Source organism: Lingula anatina, chromosome 4, assembly GCF_051362555.1.
Source record: "Lingula anatina isolate TDL-2025a chromosome 4, LinAna3.0, whole genome shotgun sequence".
Taxonomy (NCBI): Eukaryota; Metazoa; Brachiopoda; class Lingulata; order Lingulida; family Lingulidae; genus Lingula; species Lingula anatina.
The window spans coordinates 1,449,886-1,476,610 of NC_141770.1; the positions used below are offsets into that span (position 1 = coordinate 1,449,886).

The window sequence follows — 26,725 nt, forward strand, 5'->3', positions numbered from 1 at the left end:
TTGACAGGTTAAAGACGTTAATTTGACAAATGATATGCTTAATAGTCATCTTTAATAGGATATCTGACTTGAAAGAAATTATCATTTAAGGATAAACATTTACAACAGCTGATCTTCTAAGTAAATGAATCGGAATAAAAAGTTTGTTTTATTTAAAACGCGTTTGGAAAGAAAGCTAGGAAAAGTGTGGAAAGTACAATATAGGGTTTACGGGGTGTCTTGCTGATAATTTCGCCAAATGCTCAATACATTCATGTATGTGTGAATTCAAATAGCTGTCCGTTTCTTTTAAATTTCATTATCTTAAAAATATGAAATTTATGCTCGTCCCGAATTTTCTCAATCTATTGTAACATTTTACTTCACTACGCCACATTGAATGTTTACCTGTGTTATAAGTTTTCTTTAACAAAAATGAAAATTCTGGGTGAATAAATAACGCTAATTTAAATAAAATCTCAGTTTGAAAAAGGGTAATTTTATAATAGCGCGTTATTTTCTTTATATCAGAATTTTAAACCATAGATAACAACATACATCTGTAGTAAAGAAGTTTAATATTTATGTAACAAAATTGACAAGATGTGCAACAAACATATGGTGATAGCTTCATTAAAATGTGTATAATATGGGCAGATATATAATATGTCATACCAAATCAATTCATATTTGACGACATCATATTAAACTAAAAGTACCTTGTAATACAGGGGTACATTTATATTTTCCTTTACATATTATCATTTATAAACATAAACTCCATTGGTTACATCATTTTGTTCTCATAGTTCTGTCAAAAACAACAACGTAACATCAATTTTGTATACAAATAAAATATGATTTTAGAAATATGTACTTCATAGGATTCTATATATTTTGACATATTTTTATATACATGTAATTTTATTTAATTCATAGAGGTTAAAATGCGTTATGCTGTTACTAGATATATAATCGTATTCTCCCCTTTTTAACTACAAGGATAAATCACATATCAAGTGTTCAACCTTAAGAATGATAATAACACAAAGTGATAAATCACATAGCAAGTGTTCAACATTAAGATTGATAATAACACGAAGGAATGAATCACGAAGCTAATTTTCAACCTTAATAATAATTTACTTAACAGTGAGGGAAAAATCCTGGGTTCAGGATAACAGCAGGAAGGAAACCCATATTAACATCATTGGGGTGAATATACTGTTTCTACAGTGTTCCTAAACACGGGTGAGTTAATTGTTTTGTTGAGCAATGTGCAGGGTTGAGGGAGGGGGCATTTTGTCTTGGAGGGAGAAGGGAAGTACCACTGACCTTTAATCTGTATCTGCCTGTGACGTGACCTTTTCAAATAATTCAGAAATAAACAATTTCTATTAAACGAATTCGGAGCCTGTACACTTTATATATATATATATATATATATATATATATATATATATATATATATATATATATATATATATATATAATCCTGTGTAAAATGAGTCTAATATATTCTGTGCTTATGTTTTGGAAATTAGAAATTTGCTATTTTTTAAACACAAGTGTATGTCTCTTGTATGTTTCTTTAATTACTGACCTGCAATTAAAATTGTCCTTATATTATGATCTGCTTACACACAAAAACTAAGCTACTGCTACGTTAACTATTTTATCACTTTACAACCCTCCCACTAACAAAATAAAACGTTTCCTCGAGATGTTTAAATTAAACACATTTGTAATTAAGTGATGACAATCTCCACCACATTGATGAGGATGAATGTAAGATTGCAGTTTTGGCTATTTTGAGAGGTCACAGCTATATGTGAAGTTAGTAAAAACGGAACTCCTCTATATAAACTCGGAGGTCCGATTAATCTTGGGGAGATATCATATGTTATAGATATGTGGATGTAGTACATATATATACATGCCAAAAAAAAGGAAAAACGCAAATATTTGCTTTGACCATTGCAATAGATGTACCACGGGTTTGAACTGGGAAGTTACCACATGATATATACTACATACGTGCCAGGAAAGAAAAAACGCAAGCCTTTGTTTTGACCGTTGCCATTGGCTCAGTGTTATTGTTTAAGTGGACATAAGGGGTTATTTCCAGACAGGACGCATGGTGATTGGTGCAAATCTGACTGACCAGTGATACAGAGATGAAGACCTAAGGAAAGCTGCAACTTTTTGTTCCAATTCAAATAAGATGTCTGAAAATGTTAGAAACATACAAATAAGAGTTACCGTGATGACAAGGATGAAAATGTTAGACACCTGTAAACAACAGAATGATGACAGTTGATACAAGTTTTTTTTCCCAATTCACCTAATCTGAATCCAAGTAAAAAGCATGAAAAAACACTTCAGCAATAAACAAATTAATAAGTAAATAAATTATAGAGAAACAAACAGACAGCATCAAAAAGACGGAGAGGCCACTTGCAAGCAATTTTGATAAGGTAGATCCTTATTCCTGATGAAAGTACCTTTTTTAGCTCCAAACTTAGTAAATGGCAACAGAACCAAAATTCATTTTTTCTGTTGCTTCTGATAGTAACATTTTTGGCAAAAAAGGAATTCCTATTGAACTGGGCTTCTCAATAATCCAAAGGATCATTGGTCGGAGATAACTGGTACAAATCAATACAAATTAGACTCAAACCGGGAAAACATTGATTAAAATTATATTTCATCTATCACTTCATCCATAATGTAATGCTGCATATCACAATAATGATAATAAATATTGTCACCTTCCATGTTTCTAGAAATTGTAATGGAGCTTGAAATCCCAATTAATAAAACTTAAATATCGACCAGCCTGACCAAATTTCCCTTCGACAATCAATCCAGTGGCGATGTATTTGCTCATATTCACGATAACCATTTTAAATACGCGTCTCTCTACATCACGTACTATACTATCAAGATCCCTGGTTTCAGAATGTATGGGACCAAAATGTTTGACAAAAATTCCAAGAGATTTGTTATAATATGGTAGTGCCTCTGCGTACTTACCCATTTTACATAGTGTACTGCCAATATTTTGGTATGCTGTAGCAGTATAAGTGTGTTTCTCACCAAAAATTTCTTTCTGGATTTTAAGAGATTTCTCGTAATATGGTAGTGCCTTTGTGTACTTACCCATTTCAAATAGGGTATTGCCAATATACCCGTATGTCGCAGCAGTATCAGGGTGTTTCTCACCAAGGATTTCTTTCCTGATTTCAAGGGATTTCTCATAATTTTTAAGTGCATCTGCGAACTTACCCATTTCACTTAATACACCGCCAATATTATGGTACGTTCCGGCAGTATCAGAATGTTTCACACCAAGTATTTCTTTCTGGATTTTTAGAGCTTTCTCGTAATATGTAAGTGACTCTGGGTACTCACCTGTGCCACGTAGGGTATTACCGATATTCATGTATGTCGCGGCAGTGTGACGGTGTTTCTCACCAAATATTTCTTTTTTGATTTCTAGAGATTTCACATAATGTTGACGTGCCTCGGAGTGCTTACCCATGTGACTTAGTGAAAATGCAATACCTTTGTATGCCTCACCAGTACTAGGGTGTTCTTCACCAAGTATTTCTTTCCTGATTTCAAGAGACATCTCGTAATATGGAAGTGCCTCTGCGTACTTACCCGTGTTACTTAGTGCATTGCCAATATTCTGGTATGTATCAGTAGAAAGATCTTTCTTTCCAATTTCTTTTTCGGTTTCAAGATATTTCTTATAATATGTAAGTGCCTCTGCGTACTTACCCATGCCATGTAGTACTCCAACAATATCCTGGTATGTCCGCGCAGTATCAGGGTGTTTCTCACCATGGACTTTTTTCTTAATGTCTAGAGCTTCCAAATAATATGTTAGTGACTCTGAGTGCCTACCCATGTCACCCAGTACACTGCCAATACCTGAGTATATTGTAGCAGTACCAATATTAGTATCAGGGTGTTTCTCATCAAGAATTTCTTTCTGGATTTCGAGAGATTTCTCATAATATGATAGTGCCTTTTGGTATTTACCCATTTTTTGCAGCACATCGCCGATTTTGAAATATATTGGAATGCTTATTTGTTCAAACGGGAAATATTTTTCTATCAACATTTCCAATGTTTCAAGTATTTTTAAGGCTTCAGGGAACAAGAAAACGTTTGTATATACACATGCAATTAAAAAGAGGTTTTTACATTTTCCTGTTTCTTTGTCGTGTTGCTTTTTGCTGCATAGTTGTTCTGAGAGCAAATCAGCAACAACTTTTAAATGTGGAAGTACATTTTGTGTTTTTCTGAGTGCTTCTTTCGAAGGGAAGTGTATCAGATTTGAAAACAGAAGAGCGATTTGTTTTATGTAATATTTACAGTATGTATCTTGTACGCCAGATATTTCATTTTGATCTTGTCTTGCTTGAAACGCTGCATAAGACTTTAATAGGGGGTGAAAATCATACCCACTGTGGTCTGCACTTAGTAGTGATTTAGTGTTAAGACTGTCAAGGATAGATTCACATTCATCCTCATCTATTTCAAACATTTCTGAAACTTCTTCTACGTGAAATGAAACTGGAAATATATGTAAAGCTCGAAACAATTTCTGTTCTTCAGTATTCAGTGTTTCGTAAGACATATCCAGACATGCCATCATTTCTTGAGAAGCTGGAAGATTTGCCACCCTAAGGATTTCAACAACATTTTTGTTTTTCATCCTATCTAATAGCCTCTGCACAGATTTTCTCTTAAGTTGAACTGATAATAATTTCAATGCGAGTGGATTTCTTCCACACTTCTCTGCTATTTCACCTAACGCTAATGACTCACTATCAGTGGGACTGGCGGTTTTTTCTTCCCAAAGGATATCAATGGAGGAGGTCTTATCAAGGGCGGGTACCTCTACGTCAGCCATGTTATGTGACACAAGACTGAATGCTTCACGACTGGTACACAACAAAGTGATATGCTTTGTTGAATTTAAAATGATTTGGATCAAGTTGTGGAATTCTTGCAAATTTGAATTAATGACCTCATCATTGTTATCAAAAATAATAACTGTATCTAAAGTTAAACTAGACAAAGTTTGTATGAATATATTTTGAAAGTCACCGTATGAATCTTTCAGGGATAGTGTTGGGTGGTAGTGCTGTACCAGAGATAACTTGACAGATTCAAGGTTGGTGACTTGTCTCATATCAATGAACAGCACCTTTTGCTGACGATGCCCGACCTCGATAGCCACCGATGTCTTTCCAATGCCCGCCATCCCAGTTAGAAGAACAAGTCGGGTTTCACCTGCAATGTGCTGCTGTATTTGCTGTACTAAGTTTTCACGGCCTTTAAGGTCAGCAAGTTTTCCTGGTAGCTGTACTGAGAGGAGCTGACATGGGGCAACTGAAAATTTCGAATGGTAAAAATAAACATGATTAAACGTGTACTTACTTTTTCCTGCCATTCTTCTCCTATAATTTTTATAATATAGAATATTACACAACGAGGCATTTATCTATATTTAAAATAAAGAATTTAAAAATAATCCAAAATATGTCTTTCTATAGCTAAAAAAGACTAATAATTGTAACTACAAAAGAACTCACAGAGTGCAGACTTCCAACATGGCATATATACTAAATAACCCCCACAAATTTTACTTTTAAAGGCAGAGGGATAATTTCATCTAAGGACACGAGGACACATCTAAAGCAAGGCTGATACTTGCACGCATCGGCACGACTGCATGTCATGTCGGAAAGAGAATTTTGAAATGTTCAAAATTTTGGTCACGACAAAATTTCGCGACCGGGTCGTGAACTATGCGCAAACTGTTCGTTAACTCGTCGTAAACTCGTCCGGACGATGCGGGAGGATGCGTGCCAGTGCGTGGCAGTGCGCGCCATGCCACGACTGTTACGAATTGCCACGAATAGTTCACGAACAACTCACGTATATTACGTGCCTAAGTCGGCACGACACTGTCCGAATTGCGCAAACTCGTCGTGCCAATGCGGGAAGTGCGTAAACTATGCGCAAACTATGCGTGAACTTGTCGTGCCAGTTCGTGTCAATGTGGACACGCATTCGTAAACTATTCGTTAGCTCGTCGTGAACTCGTAGTGAACTATGCGTGAATAGTGCGGGAGCCTCCCACTTCGTGCCCCAAAATGGCACGACTTTCCACGACAAAATCGGGACCAAAAGTCGTGCAAGTGTCAGCCTTGCATAAGAACATAAGAAAAGTTTATGTGTGGCATCACTCAAGCATCCCCTTATGTAAGCGGGATAATAACGACAACTGGGGTTTTCAGATAAGTTTATTCTTGGTAATCGAAATAAGAATTAAAATAAGACTAAAATTAAGGCTTCCAGAGAATCCTGTGCTTTCATAAAAGAATAAACCCGCTTACGGCACATCAAAGTCAAACATCAAACAGAACAAAAAACTACACATCAAAAACGCCGAGCGCGTCACGGCCTCCACGAGCGTGCTGCGTCGTGTGCGGCCGATGACGTGCCTCACGACGTTCTGCGTCGTCAGTGGCGACGACGAAATTGCATCAAAAATGTACAAGACAAAGAACACTGAAACAGGGTACAGTCTCCCCTGGAAAAAATATTAGACGACCACGTCTAATGAAAGTTTTGGTTTAATACGGAACGCGGCTCATTAAACGGATTCGAATGAAAACCTGCACGGCGCCGAGTTGTGCGTCGTACAGATTGTGAGGGGGGTTCTACTTCATCTGTATGAGCCGAGTGTTCCGAGTCGGAACTACTTTCACATCGCATTTCCATTTGAACGTCAAAACCCAGTTCATTGTCACTGTCAGATTCAGAAGAACTAGAAACAGTTCCATGTTCGTTATCATTGTCTGATTCCGAAGAAATCGAAATATCTCCTCTTCTTTGGTTGACTGCATTTCTTCGCGATTTGCGATTTTCAATAGCTTTTGTTACAGTCTTTGGTACACAGAGTTTCAAGTCCTTGCGATTTACACAGGAGGTTTTTCGCCCGACCATAGCAACCACCATGTAGGTATTGTCTTTCCTTTCTTTTATAATATAGACTTCAGGTGACCATGCATCCCCAATCTTATTTCTGCCCTGAATGCGGTTGCGGAGATGCACGTGATCCCCGACTTGCAGCACGCTCTCTTCTGCACGTTTATCATAAACCCTTTTCATCTTTTCAATGTCAGCTTCTAGTTGCTTGGTGGTCTTTTTATAAACCTCCTTAAGTCTCTCTCTATGACGACATATCCATTCTGTCCTGTTGTCTGGAACTGCAGTTGAAGTATCGAGCATTAAATCAATGGGCAGCTTCGGTACTCGACCAAAGATCAAATAAAATGGACTAAATCCAGTGGCTGAATGTGGAGTGACATTGTAAGCATACACTAGTTCAGGCAAGAAGTCCGGCCACTGAGCTGGTGTTAATGTACGTAAGAGATCATGCATTGTGCGATTGAATCTCTCGCACTGTCCATTCCCTCTCGGGTGGTATGCTGTTGTGCGGGATTTATCAATTCCATAAATTTTGTACAACTCACTCACTATCTTGGCATCGAAGGATTTCCCTTGATCTGAGTGAATTCTTTGAGGCACTCCATAACGTAGGAACCATTCCCGCACAAGGGCTTTCGCAACTGTCTGAGCTGTCTGGTTCTTCGTAGGTACGGCAATTGTAAATTTGCTGTATACGTCGGTCATGACTAGAACATTTTCAATTCCGTTTCCGGCTGGTTCCAAAACTGTGAAATCAATGGCGACGATTTCCATTGGCTCATGAGCTATGATGCTTTGCATAGGTGTACGAATATTTCGTGATGGCATTTTGGCCAGATTACACCTTTCACAGTTTGATATCCAGTCCTTAACATCGGCAGACATATGAGGCCAATAGTATCGTGATCGGATCAATTTTTCTGTACGTTCAGCCCCCTGATGCCCCATTCGATCATGTAGAGCATTCAATACTGTTTCCTTCAGATTTTCTGGCAGCAAGAGTTGATTTATCTCTTCACCATTGCCTGGATCTCTGCATTTTCTGTATAGGATTCCGTCGTGCTCATGAAATCGCTCCATCTGTCTTAAAAGTCTCTTCACATCTGGGACTTCTTTTCGCCTCTCCCTTGCTGACGGACTGTTACCTGTCTGAAGGAAATAGCGTAATCTGTTTATCACGGGATCAGCCCTCTGTTTCTCTTGAATGTCGATGCTTCCTCCATTCGGTGTGACTGGCACAAGTGGTTCAAATACGTGATTTACACTGGCGTCGGTGGTACATAATGTCGCTTTCAGTAGCTTCTGGCGAATCTCTGCAGGTATTGTAGTGACCTGTAGTATTTCTGCAATGTCATCTTCATCAAGTACAGTGACGTCATCAACTGGAGGTCTTCGACTTAACCCATCGGCCGATCCATTCAATTTACCTGGTCGGTACTGGATTGTAAAATTAAACCTGGCCAATTCTGCCTGCCAGCGATGTTCTGTAGCACTTAGCTTAGCAGATGACTGCACATAACACAGAGGATTGTTGTCTGTTAATACCAGGAATGGAGCGGCTAGCAGGAAATCTCGGAACTTTTCTGTTACGGCCCACTTTAGAGCGAGAAGTTCTAACTTCATTGAACTGTAAAATTTCTTCTCAGCACCGCGGAGTCCACGACTAGCATAAGCAATCACAACTCTTTTTCCTTCCTGTTCCTGGAATAAAACGGCACCTAAACCAGACTGACTCGCATCAGTCTCTAAAACAAATGGTTTCGAAAAGTCGGCAAATCCCAATACAGGAGCAGAGATCAAATCACTCTTTAGTGTGTCGAATGCGTTCTGATGGTCGGCGCCCCACACGAATGGCACACGTGGTTTCTCCAGCTTACGACCAAACTTCCTTTTCTTCCCCTTGTTTGGATCTTGGTTCACCAAACTGAACAAGGGTGCGGCTTTCTGAGAAAAATGACGAATGTACCGTCGGTGGTATCCAGCTGTGCCTAAAAATGCTCGTAGTTCCGCAGCATTCTGGGGTACTGGCCAATCTGACACTACTTTTACTTTGTCTGGATCTGGTGAAATCCCTTGTTCTGAAATGATTTGCCCTAAGTACGTCACCGACTTCTTAAATAAATGGCACTTACTCGGCTCGATTTTCAACCCATGTTTTCCCAGGCGTTGAAAAACCATTTCAAGTCGCTGAAAGTGCTCTTCAATTGTGGACGAGAAAACGATAATATCATCTAAGAAAACAATCATCTTTTCATTCATTTCGTCACGGAAGATGAGTTGCATCAACCGCTGAAATGTCGCGGGCGAGTTACAAAGCCCATACGGCATTTTAACATATTCATACAGTCCCATTGGGGTCGTGAAAGCTGTCTTATGCTGATCAGGCTCTGCTACCTCAACTTGATTATAGGCCGCCTTCAAATCAATTGTTGAAAAGTACTTAGCTCCACTCATGTGATCAAACGTTTCTTCCACGCGTGGAAGAGGGTAAGCATCTTTTCTGGTCTTGGAATTCAGCTTCCGGTAATCTACACACATTCGAATCTTCCCATTCTTTTTCCTGCATACAACTATGGGACTGGCATACTCAGACGTACTAGGTCGTATCACTCCCTTCTTGACTAGATCGTGTATATGTTCTTTCACTTCCTGGAAATGCGGCGGCGGTATACGTCGGTAAGGGCATTTTACAGGAGCGTCATCCGATGTGTGAATAGGATGAGTTATTGTATGAGTCAGACCCACGTCTTCGTCACAGAAAGCAAACACATGTTTGTTACGACTTAATACTTCAGTGAGTCGTTTGGAATCACAAGTGGAAATGTCTCCCACGGCTATGTCTTTCAACCAATCTAGACTCTCAGGGGGTGCTTGGCTGGTTGCGTACTGCGCTGTACACACTGATGCTGTGGATTTATTGGGGTGTAGGCTAACCTGTATACAGTCACCACAGTCCTTCAATTCAACTTGATGAGTTGTATCCACAATATCAGCCGCAGAAACTCTTCCCAGTGGAGAGCGAGGTCGAAGCCAAACTTCATTTTCCGTCGGGTTAAACACTTCCACGTCAAAATGTCCACTTTCGGATACGACTAGCCCTGGGTTCAAAAGCAACCCACCACACACTGGATTATCGAGGGCTTCAGTGATCAACATCCCTGGATAACGTTGTCCATATGCAGAAACAATGCGCGTGGACCAGGCTGGAATATTCACCATATCCTGGCCAGCAACTTTAAAAACATGCCCATCAACACATGATATATATCCTACATATATTTAACCATCAAACATGTCCTACTGCTGAACACACCCAGGCTAAAAGGGTGTACCATGCTTAGGAACTAAATACATTGAAAAGGTCAGACAAAGCAGGCACTTGGATGTTTTTGCAGTGTACGTTATGATTGTGTACCTGTGTTTTGTACCAAAAATAAAAACATTTTAGATCATTTTAATGACTTTTCATACAAGAATGTTGTCTAACAACTGGGTTTGACACAATGTTGTTACCTGACGTTGATCCAAATTTCAAATCTAACATTTATCTAACGTCTTATCAACGTTATGGTTCAACGTTGTTTCAACGTTAAAACAACATAATAAGTCTAAACGGATTTCCACAATATGTGAATGGTAGGGGCATTTTGGGGTAAAATTTGGGAACCAGGCTTATTAGCATAATTTTGGGATGCTGAATCCGATTCACCAGGTTCCCAAGTGAAATTTTGTGTTTTTAGCTGTCTTATTTGCAAAAACAAAAGGGCCGCCAAATTTCCAATTTTCTGCAATATCTTTGTAACTAAACAAGCGGATATGACAAATGAAGTGGTTATACCTAAATTCCATGATTCCTCACTATTTCTACGATTTCTAAATTCTATCAATACATTGCAGTTCATGGAACCTGTAGTCGCTTAGGGGCCTTAGCACCTTATGTGGACACTTAAAACCTATGACAACCTCCTTGTGACTGAGGCTGCTCTAAAGTAGAGGCTTTCGTAAGATCTTCCATTTGTGCAAGAGGAAAATCCAAAATACTCCTCAATGTATTTCAAATGATAAACTAAAGATTACTTATAAATCGTGAGGAATTTTTAACGAACCTGACTTTTTTCCTAAAAAAGGACAGAGACAGAGCTTTGAACATATTTACTATTGAACTTGACTAGGAAGTTCTATATGTTCCTATGACCTTGAAATTGACCCTTAACCTACTTTTCACCATGAACTGCACTTTACAAATGTAGAGAACTTGAATAGGAAGTCATATATTGGTAATCATACTGTGACCTTGAATTTGAGCTTTGAATCACTTTCAACATGAACTATACTACAAATTTTAAAGCTCTCATATATATTATACTGAATTTTGCATGGGATGTCTTATATTCTTGCAGCAACATTAGATTTGACCCTTTCCCCACGATTTTATTATAAATTGTAATTTTCTATCAAAAATATGAGTAATCTTGTTTATGCATTATGTAGAGCTTGTCAACTACAACGGTTGAGATGGTGTCCCTGTTTTCCATACATATGCCTTTACTCCAGCTGTTGGCATAATACACAGAGGCGGTATAACCTTTTTGATCCTGTACTTCAACTTATTGCTCACATTTTCAGGTTTTGAAAATAAACACTTAATTCACTGAACCTTTGAGAGGAGTTTACCATTCTGGATGACGAAAAACACGGGTTTGATTCCTTCATATCATTTATCATTATTTCATCATTTTATTTTAACATTCTGTTTCTCGTCTGTGTATAAACCAATTACCTTTAGCATCCAGAGGCACAATAAGAAGCTTGTCGTAATCATCGCTGGTATATATTGGTGACAGTGACAGCAGGACGTGCTTGAGGCCATTAAACTCTCCCTGAAATGCTGTGTCAGTGATGCCAGGACTTCCATGCATGTGGTTATTGCGGTAGGTCTTCACTCTACCAATGTTGGCCTCTAAGGAGGTGTCAGAAGCTGGTGGGTTTTCCCATTTAGCACCAGGGTTCAGATTGGTGATGTTTCTTAATAAAACAACTGTAAGTGTAATATCTAAGTCCTGTGTTGTCACAGTGGTTGAAGGGGTGCCAGAGGGGTACAGTAGTTTCATTTGACTCGAGTTCATTACCTTTCTCTTTTTCAAAAGCAGTAAGGTATGTTTGGCTTGTTGATTATTAAGTACGTCAAAAAGTTTGTCAGTTTTACTGGGATCAAACAGTCCTGGATAAGCTGCTTGTAGCTGAGTCCTGAGAACATCTCGAAGTACGTCAGTTGCACGTTCTAAGAGCAGCCGCATGCGAAAATAATTTTCCTTTTCATTTCGTGGGATTTCTGTGGGTATTCCCAGAATTGTTGCCATGGTTAAAGAGCGGGTTCTAAGAAAACAAATTTTATCCATGTTATTCTGTCTTAAACTCAAAACATTAATAAAGGACACACAATGATCGTCATAGAGTATTTACAGGTATGAGAATTGTACAATTAATGAAACGGGAATATCCCTTTCAAAATGATTTATATTGTAAAGCGAATGACTTATACTTTCACTAATTACAGATAACAATTAAAACGGAATCAAAAGAGTAAAAGGATAGAGAGTTATTAAGCGTAAGTTAAGTTTCATCAAGAATCAACAAGTGTAGAACATGTTTTTAAGGTCAGAAAAAGATTGAAAATGTCAAAGCCAGTGACAGTTTATGTGATTGGTTAATTTCATAACATATTTAAATTTTGATTATCTGTTTACTGAGTTTTGGATAAGGTCCAAGCATCAGTAATTCAAGTAATATTTTAGATATCTTTTACTGAAAACAAGTCTCTACCTTATAAGGTTTACAACATGAGAATGGAAAATTCCTTGTAATCACGCAAAGACAATGGAAAGAAAACAAGTCAATGCATGATCAGTGGGGAGAAAAAGAGATGAATATCTGCGAAGTTGTGTGAAAAGTGAGTCGGTGAATAAACGTTCGAAAGCTCCAGATCGTTGTCGTTAGTTCTCACTGTGGTTAGTGGTGGTGGAGATGGAGGAAAAATCGATCACCGCTCTACCGAGGCAAGCAGAACGGCGCTACAGTTATGCTGAAGACGGCAGCAGGTGCGTAGACACCGATGCGTTCTCACCATCCACCCAAGGGCAAACATTGTCAGTGCCCCAAGTGAAGAGGAAACCGAGTAAGCTGGGTATTGAAAATCGCCAAAAGTCATTACTGCCAGCAACAATTAATAACTGAATATAAAAAAAGCTGGGGATGTCCTCAGATTTATCTTTAGCACCCTAAAAGGTTACTGGTTACGAAAATGAAGACGTGGGGAGGTGGTTAAAACAATTTGAAAACTGTACGCAGAATAAAAATTAGAAGATGAGCAAATCACCGCTTTATTTCCTTTGTTACTGAATGGTACGAATGTTAACCAGTGGAAACCGGGAACGCGAGTTCCGACAGCGATATGAACTAAAATCCGGAGAAAGCCTAAAATTTTTTCAGACGTCATCAGCTGCCAGAAGAACCAATACAGAGATACATTGAGTCGATGCGTCACGTCACGTCGTTTAGATGAGGGAATGACATTTACAGTGGTAATGAATGGGTTACCACCCAAAATCCGTCCATTTGTATTGCGGAAGGAGCCCTTTGACTTTGATTCTCTTATGCACACTCTTAAGTAAATGAAAGCAACGACGCGTAGCATATATTCTATTATCCGTCGCTGTGTTCTAATAAGGAACACCATGTGTTCTCATCAGAATACTTGACGTTCTTTATTGTTCATTTAGAGAACATGTGTGCTAATATCCACAGTGGTATAATTTTGTTATAGGTCTATGTAAGAAAATGCCTTTCAATAGTATACTGAAATGTTTTAGGACATTCAATGCTTTGGAATTGAGTGCCGTCCCCTCGTAGTTAGCAACTACGGCGATTTACAGCGTCACATGAGACTCTGGCATAAGTTAATCAATGTTTATTGAAATGCACCGAAAAAAGCCCTGTTCAATGTAAATTAATATAAAACAAATGTGATTCTAATATATCTGGTGCAATGTTAATCCATTTGACAATTGTGTCTTCTTGATAAAGTTTATCACACCAAGTCAGTGTTCCAAATTAGAACACAACGTTCTGATATTCGACATATTCTAGAATGCGGACATTAGTACATGGTTTCACCGCCAGGTGAACAATGTGCACTATTCTGACATGAGCAGTTTTACCTCCGATTCTTGTATGCTGCAACGGCGTGCGGTTTAGCCAAACAGTGTTTACAGTAGTGAAGGCACTTCATATTCCACACCTTTTCACCATGTCAGATAATTTCAAGTGCAATATATCTGCAATTGGCAATCTCAGTTTTCAACTTTTTAGCAAACATTTTATTCGCAACCATTAACAGGACTCAAAATTTGCATTGACTTATTGTATTGGTGCACGTGCCTACACCACAAAAATGGGAAGAGTTATAAAATGCATGTTAGGAGGAAACATCATGAAATGCTTCATCAGGTCTCAAGACATAAGCAAAGTCCTGGAGAAGGATGGGACTTGTTGTAATCCTTCAGCCTGGCGCTACATCCCATGAGCCTTTCAAGACTGATGATACTATTTTTCTGAATGTGGATAAAGGTATACATGCTTACATAATACTGTTAAATTTCCTTCAGTTCTCGAAAGTCTTCTTTTTTGCACACAAAAAGGCCATACTACATTTTGGCTGGAAATTATTTTTAAAAAAATGGCGAATAGAATTTTGGTTTCTATTTAAAATGTCAAAAGCATTGTTGTCGTTTATGTAATGATGACTCAATTGTTCTGTGTTGGTAAATTCTGTATATTTCATTAAAAGTTCATGCATCTCTTTGGACATATATCAGTCATTTTATTTCAGTCATTTTCCACTACAGTACTTATGTTCCATGCAGTTACTTTTTATTAGTAAATTTATAAGAAAATGGCTTAACAAAGGCGTCAAAATGGTTGGCGATTTTCTTGAAAATAGCAGAATTTTAACAAAGGAAGAATTTAATAATTTATTCAGCTTCTAGACTACTACAGAAACTACCATATTATGCTTACATAAAAGAGAGTGCTACTTCATTGTGCTCTTAACTGTATATAATGTGATATTGCTTTCAGTGACTTATGGTCTCGAGGGTTAAGGAGGATGGATAGTTTCTGATCACTGCCTGCTAATTCATAATTTTGCCTCACTGTATTTGGGAGGGAACTGAGCATATTTTGTCGCTCTCTTTGGTATTTACTACAAATGAGGAAGAAATGTTTTTCGTCCTCTATTTCCGTTTTACAGCTTGTGCACATTCTCTCTTCCAGGGGGATTTTCATGTGCCTGCCTTTCTCTATCGCCAGCTCATGGTCACTAATTCTCATTTTAGCAATGTATTTTTTGTCTGAGCTTGTGGCTTTTATTTTTAAGTAATTTTCGAGATCGTATGAGTTTTTTACTTTTCGATAAGTACGCCGTTTATTGTTGTCCTCCTTGCTCAAGTCTTCCCAAAAGAGTCCTTCAATTTTTAGATTAATTTGTTTTTCTATGTCTGGTGTTTCATCCCAATTTTGAATTCCCCAATTTTGTCTAAATGACGCCACTGTTTTAGTCCAATTATCTATTTTCAAAATTTTTTCTTCGTTAAATGTTTGTTTCAGTATTCTTGTATTCGGGAGATTTTTAAGTCTGATGTAATATTTTTGCATAGATTTAATTATATCTGTAAGGATTGGGTATCTACCCAATTCTGCTCTGCAGGCATTATTACTGGCAGTTTTTCTCACTCCTAAAACCCATTTGCACATTTTTAATTGAATTTGCTCGAATGGCATGTTATTGATTTTATTTAGGCTCAGTGATTTTTGTTTAAGAATTTCTTGTCCCCATTTGAACAAAAAATTAGCCGACAAAACTGTGGTGAGCTTACATTTTACGGTATACGAAATTATATATAGCACAGGCTTATGAATAAAATACAAAACGATGTTCTCGAGATCACCTCTCACCCATTTTTGCCTCAAGCAATAGAGCTTCTCATCAAACATCGTAAAGGCTGTAGAGACTTTTATAAAACTCTCTACAAGCCAGCTACACGAATGACAAATGAAAAAAAATGGAACGCAAAGTCAAATTTTGATGTACATTGGAAAGATGTCTATAAGAACTGTTTCGAAACAACAAAGAACACCAAACTGCAGTGGTTCCAATACCACATAATACATAGGCTTCTGCCTGTTTAATCATATTTAAAGTATATAGGGTTTGAGAAAGATGACGTCTGTTCTCTTTGTAGCTTTGCCAAGGAAGACATTTCGCATACTTTCTTCCAATGCGCGTACAATTAATTTTATTCTTTGTACGAATTTTTATATTTACAAAAAGTTTCAAAAAGAAAGAATGTACGCGTCTTTCTTCACTCATAAATTACATAAAGGATCAATTTATAATAGAAAGGTTCAATGCATTAAAAAAAGCTAAATTTAACAAACTTTGAAAAAAATGTGAAAATTGGTCAGACATGTTTGAATTTAATTAGCTTCAGCAAAATAATATATTGCGCTTTTTTCTTGTTTAATAATCTATTGTAGTTTTGGTTGAATGCATTGTGGTATCGATCTTTATTATTATTATTATTATTATTATTATTATTATTATTATGATTATTATTATTATTATTACACCTATTGTTCATGAGCTTATAAAATTTAATTACCCTGTAACTTCAGATAAAATCTCTGAAGAAATTCTAATGTAACCAATTCCTACATTCACTGATTTGGTCAATTCCACTTCTGTGTAAATGGGACCCCTGCAAGGGTGTGGTCTTTATTATCACATAAGTGGCCTCCTTTTGCTACAACAAATGGCCTACAGTTGGGGACCAGTCTATCTTGTGATTAGGTAGAAAATGTACCAACGCTATCCTGTGGTTGCATTGAAAGGACCTAAGCCATATGGGTTAGTTTTTATCCGCTTTGAACAAAATAAACTGATAATGTTTTGAAGGTAGGCATTCAGAAATGAAAGTTTCATTGAAAGTGAATATTCAGTGTCTTCATAACAGCTGAAAAGTATCTTTGTACCACAGTCTCTCGAGGTGCCCAACTGTGAAACGTTTTTTGTGAAAATTAGACAACAATCGTTGCTCTCTAAAGATTAAGATACTAAAATACTTATTGTAACGAAAAGCCATTGGTAAAAAGAAGTGGTTTGGTTGTTAATTTATTATTCATTATTACTCTCATTTCAGCAAATACTACCTATCACACCAGCATTGAAAAAGATGAAGACATACATGAACGAACCAGTAGTTGAAAGTCCTGAGGATGTAGAGCGTCGCATGCAGGAACCGCAGACTGCTTGGACTAAGAAAAATTCGAAGCATGTAAAGGCGTTGCTGAGGAGCACACGACCCCACCAAGTGGCATTCCTGAGTGAGGATGATATGGGACTTGGTATTGAAACGACATTAATGAAATATCCAGGCTTCATAGCTACTTTTGCACATTTCAAAATTCAAGGTCAAATTTAAACTTTTTTTATGCTTACTTTTAGAAATATTATAGATTAGAGTGTCAAAATAAAGAACCTGCTGCCAAATTTATATGCTGGTGTGACGGAACTGAGAGTCCGGTGTGATACAGAGTCCGGGACTGTCAGATTCAGAAGGACCCCTGGTTTCTGAATCTGACAGTCTGCTTTGAAATACAGGGTCCCTCTGGACCCTGAATAATGTTAATATAGAGAGTCCCCCGGACTCTCTGTTATACCGGACCCTACGTTCCGTTACAGGTATGGCGAAAAGGAGAGTCCTGAAGTCTGATAATAAATGAGACTGTAATGTATTTATGTCTTTTAGATATATTTTATCCGTGTATATATATGAAAAAATAAGCTTAAACTATTAAGCCGATGAATTTCTCAGTGGTTGGCACAACGACCTCATGGACGAGTGGAATAGCGTCAGGCACTTATGGCTAATGTAAGTAGAGTATAGGCTGTCTTTGTGTTTCGTGTTCGATCCCTGCACCTCCTTTATATAACTGTGCTTTATTCATTTCGTTGCCAGTGCAATTTTTTAATAATATATCCATCACATATTTTATTTTAATATGGGAAACTGGGAAAGGAACAAATGTTAATAATGGGAAAGTCAAATTTACCAAAGGTATGGTGAAAATGAAAAATTCTATGACACAGTAGATTGATGGTAATTTCACAGCAAAAATACCCTTAACCGAAATGGAATAGGCAAAAAAGTGTAACTGAAAACATGTCATCGAGCACGTGTATATATACCCCCGAGCACGTCGTTATCTTTCGCCTGAAGTCACGATGGACATAGGAGCTGTTCGAAGATATCTACGAGATGAAAGTTATCAAGCAGGCACCTCAACTAATGCTAAACGTAGCATAAGAAGAGCTGCTGCAAATCATTATAAAGTAGGTTTCTTTATTCCATCCACCAATACTACGTTCTGTTAGAAATAAGAAATATATTATTAAAGCCAATAACCCTGTATCTGTTGTTTGATATTTAATATATTGTACATATTTCAAGATATAAAGTTTGCATATGGTCTTCTTATGCAGCTTGAAGAGGGTATTTTGTACTATCGAAGAGAAAGAACAACAACTAATGTAGAAGATGGTAAAAAATGACGGTGTGGGGAGAGTGGAGAAAGGTAGAAGAAAATGAAGAGGAAATGGACACCATAATACAGCAGCTGCACAATGAAAGTATGTTAAAATCGATTTACAATAAATAAATGTTAGTCCTTTACTTATGTATCGCAGAAAATCTTGTCAAACCCTGAATTGCCCTTACTTCAAAATGCATATTTCATAAAAAAACTGTTTGAAATAATTTATTTCTATAAGAGGGGGTACTGTTGCTTTCAGGTGGACACCTTGGAGTCACGAAAACTTTATTTATGTAGCCAAATGTTCACAAGCACAACGAAGCTCTGTTTTTGCTCCAAATTAAGTAGGATAAGTCCATATGACTGAAATTGTCATTTATTAATGACGAAAACTAATAAGATACAAAGTTACAAAACTGGGGAGATAATAAACATCCCCCAAACTATATAAGTGCTAAATATAAAAATAATAAAGTATGTTAATGAAATGTAACCAGGATTAATTATGAAAAATATGAGAAATCACAACAGCTATAGGAGCAAAAAGTTGGCGCAAATGAAAATAAAAGGCTTATGAAAAATATGAGAAATCGCAACAGCTATAGGAGCAAAGAGTTGGCGCAAATGGTTGGCGCAAATGAAAAGAAAAGGCAAAAGGCACATTCTAAAGCCGGCCTAGGCTGAGAGCGAGCTACGCAACCCCTACCTTTTTAGGACGGGGACGTAGGTTTCCTCATTGCTCTGACAGCCCAATCATAGAGTTGTCTCTCTTGGCTTACGTACTGCCTCATATGCCTTGCATAGTACATTTACCTAACTATAGTTTTAAAGTAATAATCTCACATGTATGATATATATCAATAAACAAATGATAACCAGATAATCTGAAATGACTAATTAATGTGCCAAATGAGTTATAGCTAACAAGCATAAATACAACCATGTTACATTGAGCCAATGCTCAAATCTGCTTCATTAGTCATGGAAAGAGAAAAAAAATATGGGTGGGGGGTGGGGGGGGGTGTTGAATAAGTTTACCAAACATCACCTCAAAATTTTTACTCCTGAATAATGCACTTCTTAATGTTGTGAATTTTACGAGAAAAGTGAGGGAGAGCATTAACTGTCTCCTGAATAACTGAACTCATATGCCTCTGATTAGCAGGCCTACCAGAGGCAAAGTGGCACTGTCCAATTAGGTGTCCCCCTTAATTATGTCACACAGGTGCCGCTTGAAAGTAAATAAGTCTAAGTGTTAAAAACACCACAAGGATGAAGGCAGGTGGTAGGGGAGGGTGGAGGGTGTACAAATAACAATAAAGAAACGTAAGTAATAATACAGTGTAGCTGCTAAAACTGCGGGTAAATATATCCGCAGCTACAAAGCTGAATGACTTCTAACTGAATGCAGCTCGATGGAATTAATCTCCAAAACATCTTTCACAGAATATACTTGTGTGTGCCTTGATACACAGCAGCTAAGACATTCCTTAACCCTGGACATCTGTTAACACCTTGTCTTGGTCAACTACTTAAGGTCAAAATGTGCAGACACAAGACCCAAACAAAACGTTGATGTATTACCAAAAAGTTAATAGCACCACTAAAACAAACCATTTGCTACATAAATACAATTAATTCTCTTAATTGTAGTTTTATGTAGCCAAATGTTCACAAGCACAACGAAGCTCTGTTTTTGCTCCAAATTAAGTAGGATAAGTCCATATGACTGAAATTGTCATTTATTAATGACGAAAACTAATAAGATACAAAGTTACAAAACTGGGGAGATAATAAACATCCCCCAAACTATATAAGTGCTAAATATAAAAATAATAAAGTATGTTAATGAAATGTAACCAGGATTAATTATGAAAAATATGAGAAATCACAACAGCTATAGGAGCAAAAAGTTGGCGCAAATGAAAATAAAAGGCCATATGATGTGAGAGAAGCTCACATCCCGCTATTACTGGCCAAACATGACCACTACCATAAGAAACTACATAACGACCTGCCACGAATGTCAAGTCAATAACAAAAAAGTAAAAAACAGTGCTCCTCCCCTCCACCCTATTCCTGTAAGCAGCTGTAAGCCATGGGATCAGGTACATGTACGATATAACAAACCTTATAGGATCTTTTGAGTCTGGAATTTTTCCTGATCTCTGTAAAACTGCTGTTGTAAAGCCTCTCTTAAAGAAGAGCAGTCTTGAAAGAAACGAGCTGAAAAACTATAGACCAATTTCCAACTGCTCTTTCATTAGTAAATTTCTGGAAAAAATGGCATTCTCGCAACTGAACAACTACTTAACAGCACATTCTCTGTATGGAATATTCCAATCAGCCTACAGAACGGGTCATAGTACTGAAACAGCCCTGCTAAAGGTTCAAAATGATATCATGCTCTCATTAAACAATCACTGTGATGTCATCTTGGTCCTCTTGGATCTTTCTGCTGCTTTCGACACGATTGACCATGATATTTTACTACAACGTTTGCAGTGCAGGTTTGGCATTACAGGAATGGCGATTGATTGGTTGAGCTCTTACTTAAAGGGAAGAACACAAAAAGTGGAAATTAATTCCCTTCTTTCTGCCCCTGAAACCCTGAAATATGGTGTTCCGCAGGGATCGGTGTTAGGCCCACTACTTTTTTCACTCTATATGGTGCCTCTTGAGGAGATCATTTCTAAGCACAATCTTCAGACCACAATTTTTGCTGATGATACTCAGATTTATGTAACTTGTGATAGTCGATGTGATTATTCTGTAGTGTCAGACATAGAGAAATGTATTGATGAGATCCGGGTGTGGATGCTTTCAAATAAGCTGGCTCTAAATGACACTAAAACGGAAATAATCTGGTTTTCATCTAAATTTAAAGATAGAAAGGACTGTGCTACTAACACTAATGTTCGCATTGGCAATGTGTCTGTGAAAGCATCTGTCAGTGCTAGAAATTTAGGTGTGTTTTTTGATTCAGCTGGGATCTTTGACAAGCATATAGACAATGTTTGTAAGTCGGCATCTTTTTCACTGTGGAGAATAGGGAAGATTCGGAATTTACTAAATATAGAAACAACTACAAAATTAGTTCATGCTTTTATTACATCAAAATTAGATTATTGCAACAGTATTCTTTTTGGGGTGAGTGACAGCAAATTGAAAAAAATCCAATTGATTCAAAATTCAGCGGCCAGATTAGTTAAAAAGATAAGGAACCAGAGCTTGGATCATATCACTCCAGTGTTAAAGGAATTGCATTGGCTGCCAATCAAACAAAGAATTTTATTCAAAGTGTTGTGCATTATTTTTAGAGCTTTTAAAGAAAACACACCTGGTTATATTGCACATCTTATTCAGTCATCTGAACCACGCAGGTTAACAAGAAACTCTTTTGAAAACAATTTTATACTCAATCACTGTGAAATAGACTAACAGGCTAACGGTTTAACAGGTGATGGAAACACATAATTAAATATAAGTGCTTAGTCTCGTAACACTCCCTTTACGTGAAAACGTTTCTAAATGGGAGGCGCAGTGATAATAAGAATGTTATTTTACATTAGTTATCATTTAAATGGTTTTGTTTTAAGGAAAACGATAATTCCATCTGTTTTAGACTGTATAATTCACATTGAAGGAGGACACAAAACTATTTGACGTCATTCATGTAAACATTCATTTTGACTTTGTGTTTATTTCAGAGAGATTCAATCAAACTATCAAAAATATGATAGCAACATCTACGGATGACCCAAAGAAATGGGACGATGTCCTACCAGGCTGTGTTTTCTCTTATAACACCTCTATACACGAAAGCACAAGATATTCCCCCTTTTTTCTCATGTTCGGAACGTATGTTCAATCACTCTATCTAGTTAAAATATTAACGTCAAAAAAATTAAATATTTATGTTAAAGTAATGAATATACAACTCACAGTATACTATTTTTTTAAATTTCATATACTAAATAATTTGTCGATTTACAGTTGTAATAATAAAGAATGCACATTGGAATTTGCACCTAGAAAATATGTACAAAATGTGCAAATTTTTGTTACAAATTATTTACATTATACCAGTCAACCAACTCTACCGAAGGACAAGAGCAGAAATAGTGACACAGTGTGTTATGGGGAGGATGACATAGAAGAACGTGTTAAGCTAGTAAGCCACAGGCACAGGAAAACATACAGTTTGCCCAACAAAAACAAAAGAGATGTTATGACTCGAGACATGAAGATGAGGTATTTGTGCATTAAATATTCCTTGATGTACTCTATCTAACAGCATGACATAAGTAACATAAACATTCCAATCTTAAATTCTTTGATTAACTGTTGGAAATAAATCTGAAAATTTTTCGACAGTTATGACGCCAATGCAAGCGATCATTTCATTTTACAGGAATTTGAAATTGGCGTTAAAGTTTTAAAACGCAACCTGCGCAGAGAGGATCGGAAGGGTGGAAAATCTGCACAACGTTACCTGGGACCATACGTAGTAGTGGGAAAGGGTAAAACGAAGGGGACTTACATGTTGCGAGACAAATGTGGCGGGAAACTCAAGACCCCTGTAAATGGTGCTGCTCTTAAATTGTACCAAGAGAAAAGGTACTTCTCATTGTTTGCAGTCGACATCTAAAACATAAGAGCGTATATAACACAGTTTTACTCCATTATAGTTTATACTTGTTGGTAAATAGTGTTATAAAATTGTATTATAACATGACCATTTTTCTATCAAACATATGCTTTAATACAAAATTTCTGTATTACAGAACACTACCAGAAGACGACGAAGATGAACCACAGCCATCTACGAGTGGAATAAATGAAAATTAACACGTCAGATTGAATAAAATTCATTGTCATTCTTTCTTTGTTTTTGTTCACTTATTGCTTTCTTTTTCTTTCCGTATTAAGTAGTTTTATTAACATGTAAAAATAATGAAAGTTTATTTCTTTATATTTATTCAAAAATACATTAAAAACCAATTATTAAGTCTCAAGTGATTGATTGCGATCAATAAGTACGATCATTCTGAAAGGACTCGGAATTTCAAAGCGGTCCCTCCATTTTAAAACTGGCGGCCCGGGGTCCCTACGTTTCAAAATGCAGTCTCCCCCGGACACTAGGATTCGGAACTTAGTGTCTTGCGGACTGTCAGTTTTAAAACGTAGCGTCCGCCGGACCGTAAAAGGGTAGGACTCGGTGTTTCGTTACACCGGGTCTCGTCTCTCTGCTTCGACTGCCTGACTACCCTTGTTTCATGGTTTGATCCACCTTGGTCACATGTTTAGCCACCATAATCTTTGAGTGTAAAGCTTTATACAGATAAAAAGTTAAAGTTCTTATGTTGCTTGCCCAAACATGTACAGAACCACCTCCTCCAGCTATTGTTTTCTGGATATTTTCATTTAACAGTTCCAGGGAGCCTACATACTCTCATAGCTGGAGGAGGTGTTTGGGGTGCCATTTGCAGCAAGGGTATTTGTCCATCGCTTCCTCTGGATGAAAACCTTAACACTGCCAGATACAGAAACATTCTCCAGCAGAACCTGGAGCCGTTTTCAAGAGGGATATACAGAGACAATTTTAGTTCGCAACAAGACAATCCAACTCCCCACACAGCCCGCTTAATTGCAGACTATATCCAACAAAACAACATTCAGCTGATGCCACAGCCAGCAAGAGTCCCAAATACAAACTCAATTGAGCACATGTGGGACGAACTTGGTCGTGCTATTCAGAGGAGAAACACTCCTCCTGCAAATCTAGATGAACTGCGAGATGCCCTTCAAGATGAATGGACCAGAATTCCTCTCCAAAATGCTGTAACCCTAGTTCACGGTATGCCACGCCGTCTGGCGACCATTATCCAAGCTCGGGGAGGGCATACCCGGTATTTAGATTAATAATGAATTCTGAATATCTTTCTTGACAATTTCCCCTAATTGCATATTTTAATCCTTTGCTTCAGTACATAGATAATAAACGTACCGTGCATGATGCCTTTTACAAATTCTGTAGAAAACTCCTGCACAGGTAGGAATATAATGATTATACAGGTAGTTGCAAAGCCCACATGCCTATTCACTAGTGATAACAATTCAATACATGTGGCCCGCTTACTTTTAGAGGCCATTTTGGAATTTTAAAACCTCAAGAGGCAGATACTGATACTACACACATACTGTGGTATTTTCTAACCATTAAATGATATTTTTCTAAAAGACTATACAAATAACTTTCACCTGGAAAGGTTTTTTTTGGGGGGGCGGGGGGGGCATATTGAAATTGACTACCCTATTGGACTTTTCAGACATACCCCTATATCCAACGTTGCTGAGAATCATTTTCCCTACAACTTTGCCAATTTTTATACTTGTAGTTGTAAGTGCTTGATGAATTCACCATACTGCTTCATACTTTGAGTAAGTAGACTGCTTATTTTATTTTTGGAAGCCATTTTGGATTTCTATACACCTACAGAAGCGGATATTGATAATTCCTTCATAGCAAGGTATTTTCTTACTACAAAACGGTATTTTAAACCATTATAGGACTATATATTAGAAGTTTTAATTTAAAAGAGTATTTGTGGCGGCCATGTTGGATTTGGCGGCCATATTGGAATTTTCAGACATGTCCATATATCCAAAATGGCTTAGAAATTCGTTATCTACAACTGTGCCAAATTTCATGCTTGTAGGTAAAAAAGCACAATCCACCCCTTTTTCTGCATCAAATTCTTGGACTACATCGAGACGTAAAAATGAACCAGTAAATGCTTTGTATACTGTTAACAGTAGTCAGTTTAGTAAAGGCCATATTGACATGCGTCAGGATAAACATTGGACTCAAACTAAACTTTTCTTACCAAAACAAACAGGTAAAAGAATTGAACCTAGCTTAAGTCAATATGATAACATGAACAGTGTTGATGTTACAAATGTAAACGATAAAGAGAAATTAAAACAAGATCAACGCGAATGCCCTGAATTTCAAGATATAATACGTTATCTAGAACAAAATGATTTACCTAGTGATTGAAAAACAAGTGCGTAAAATCATTGCAGAATCAGAACAATATGTTATGATAGAGGATGTTTTGTATCATCTGTATCAACCTCGTACACGGGGAATGCCAGAAAAGAGCAATTCTAGTCACACTAAGAAGTGATGTTTTACATGCATACCAAAATTCTTTAACAGCCGGTGATCATCAGGGTTGTGATAGAACATTTGCTTCTATAAGAAATAAATACTATTGGATGTCACTTGAAAAGATGTCATGGAGTATGTAAAACCATGTGAAGTGTGTCAAAAAGTTAAACAATTGCGTAGAGATGCTCCAGCACCTTTGAACCCTTTATCAATCGCAGGTGTGTTTGAAAGAATGCACATGGCCATTTTAGGTCCTTTGATAAAATGAAAAGAAGGATATAAGTATATTTTGTTAGTTACATGTTCCTTTTCCAATTTTGCTGAAGCAATACATTTTAAAACCCAAGAAGCTGAAGAAATAGCTACGGCTCTTTATAGAGAAGTTTTTACAAGATATGGTTGTCTGTCATATTTCGTTTCTGATCGCGGAAATAATTTATCTCAAATTATCATACTAGTGCATGCCATCCACAAAGTAATGCAGCCCGTGAAAGAACCAATCAAGTAATTGCGCAAACTTTGAGAGCACATTGTTATAAAAATCAAACTAATTGGTCTGATATTCTTCCAGGTGTAATGATGGCATTACGTATGACTCCTTGTACACTATCTACCCATTTTTGTCATTTTATTTAGTATTTGGACTAGAAATGCGTACACCATTAGATAGTGATTTGATCCCTGAACCTCGTGAAAATAAAAATCTAAATCAGTACATTGAAGAATTGAAAGTCATCCTTAAAACGGCAAAATAAATTGCAACAAAGAACAGGGAAGCAGCTCAGAAACATTATAAAACAAGGTATGACCTTAAATCAAAGCAACAGATTTATAAAATAGGTGATAGAGTTTGGATATATACGCCAATGACACCTAAAGGGTTAAGTTCAAAATTGTACACCA

The 26,725-nt window shown here is 37.2% G+C and overlaps 1 protein-coding gene across 1 annotated transcript in view; it reads right to left on the reverse strand.

The window, feature by feature from the left end:
- Positions 1–1,836: 1,836 nt before the first annotated feature.
- LOC106165731 (uncharacterized) overlaps positions 1,837–26,725 on the reverse strand; it is a 45,572-nt gene continuing 20,683 nt past the window's right edge. The window contains exons 2-3 of the mRNA XM_087010327.1: positions 11,777–12,372; positions 1,837–5,388 (exon numbers count right to left, since the gene is read on the reverse strand). Coding sequence (XP_086866453.1) covers positions 2,762–5,388; positions 11,777–12,356 — 3,207 coding nt within the window. The 5' untranslated portion in view covers positions 12,357–12,372 and the 3' untranslated portion in view covers positions 1,837–2,761. The remainder of the gene's footprint in view (positions 5,389–11,776; positions 12,373–26,725) is intronic.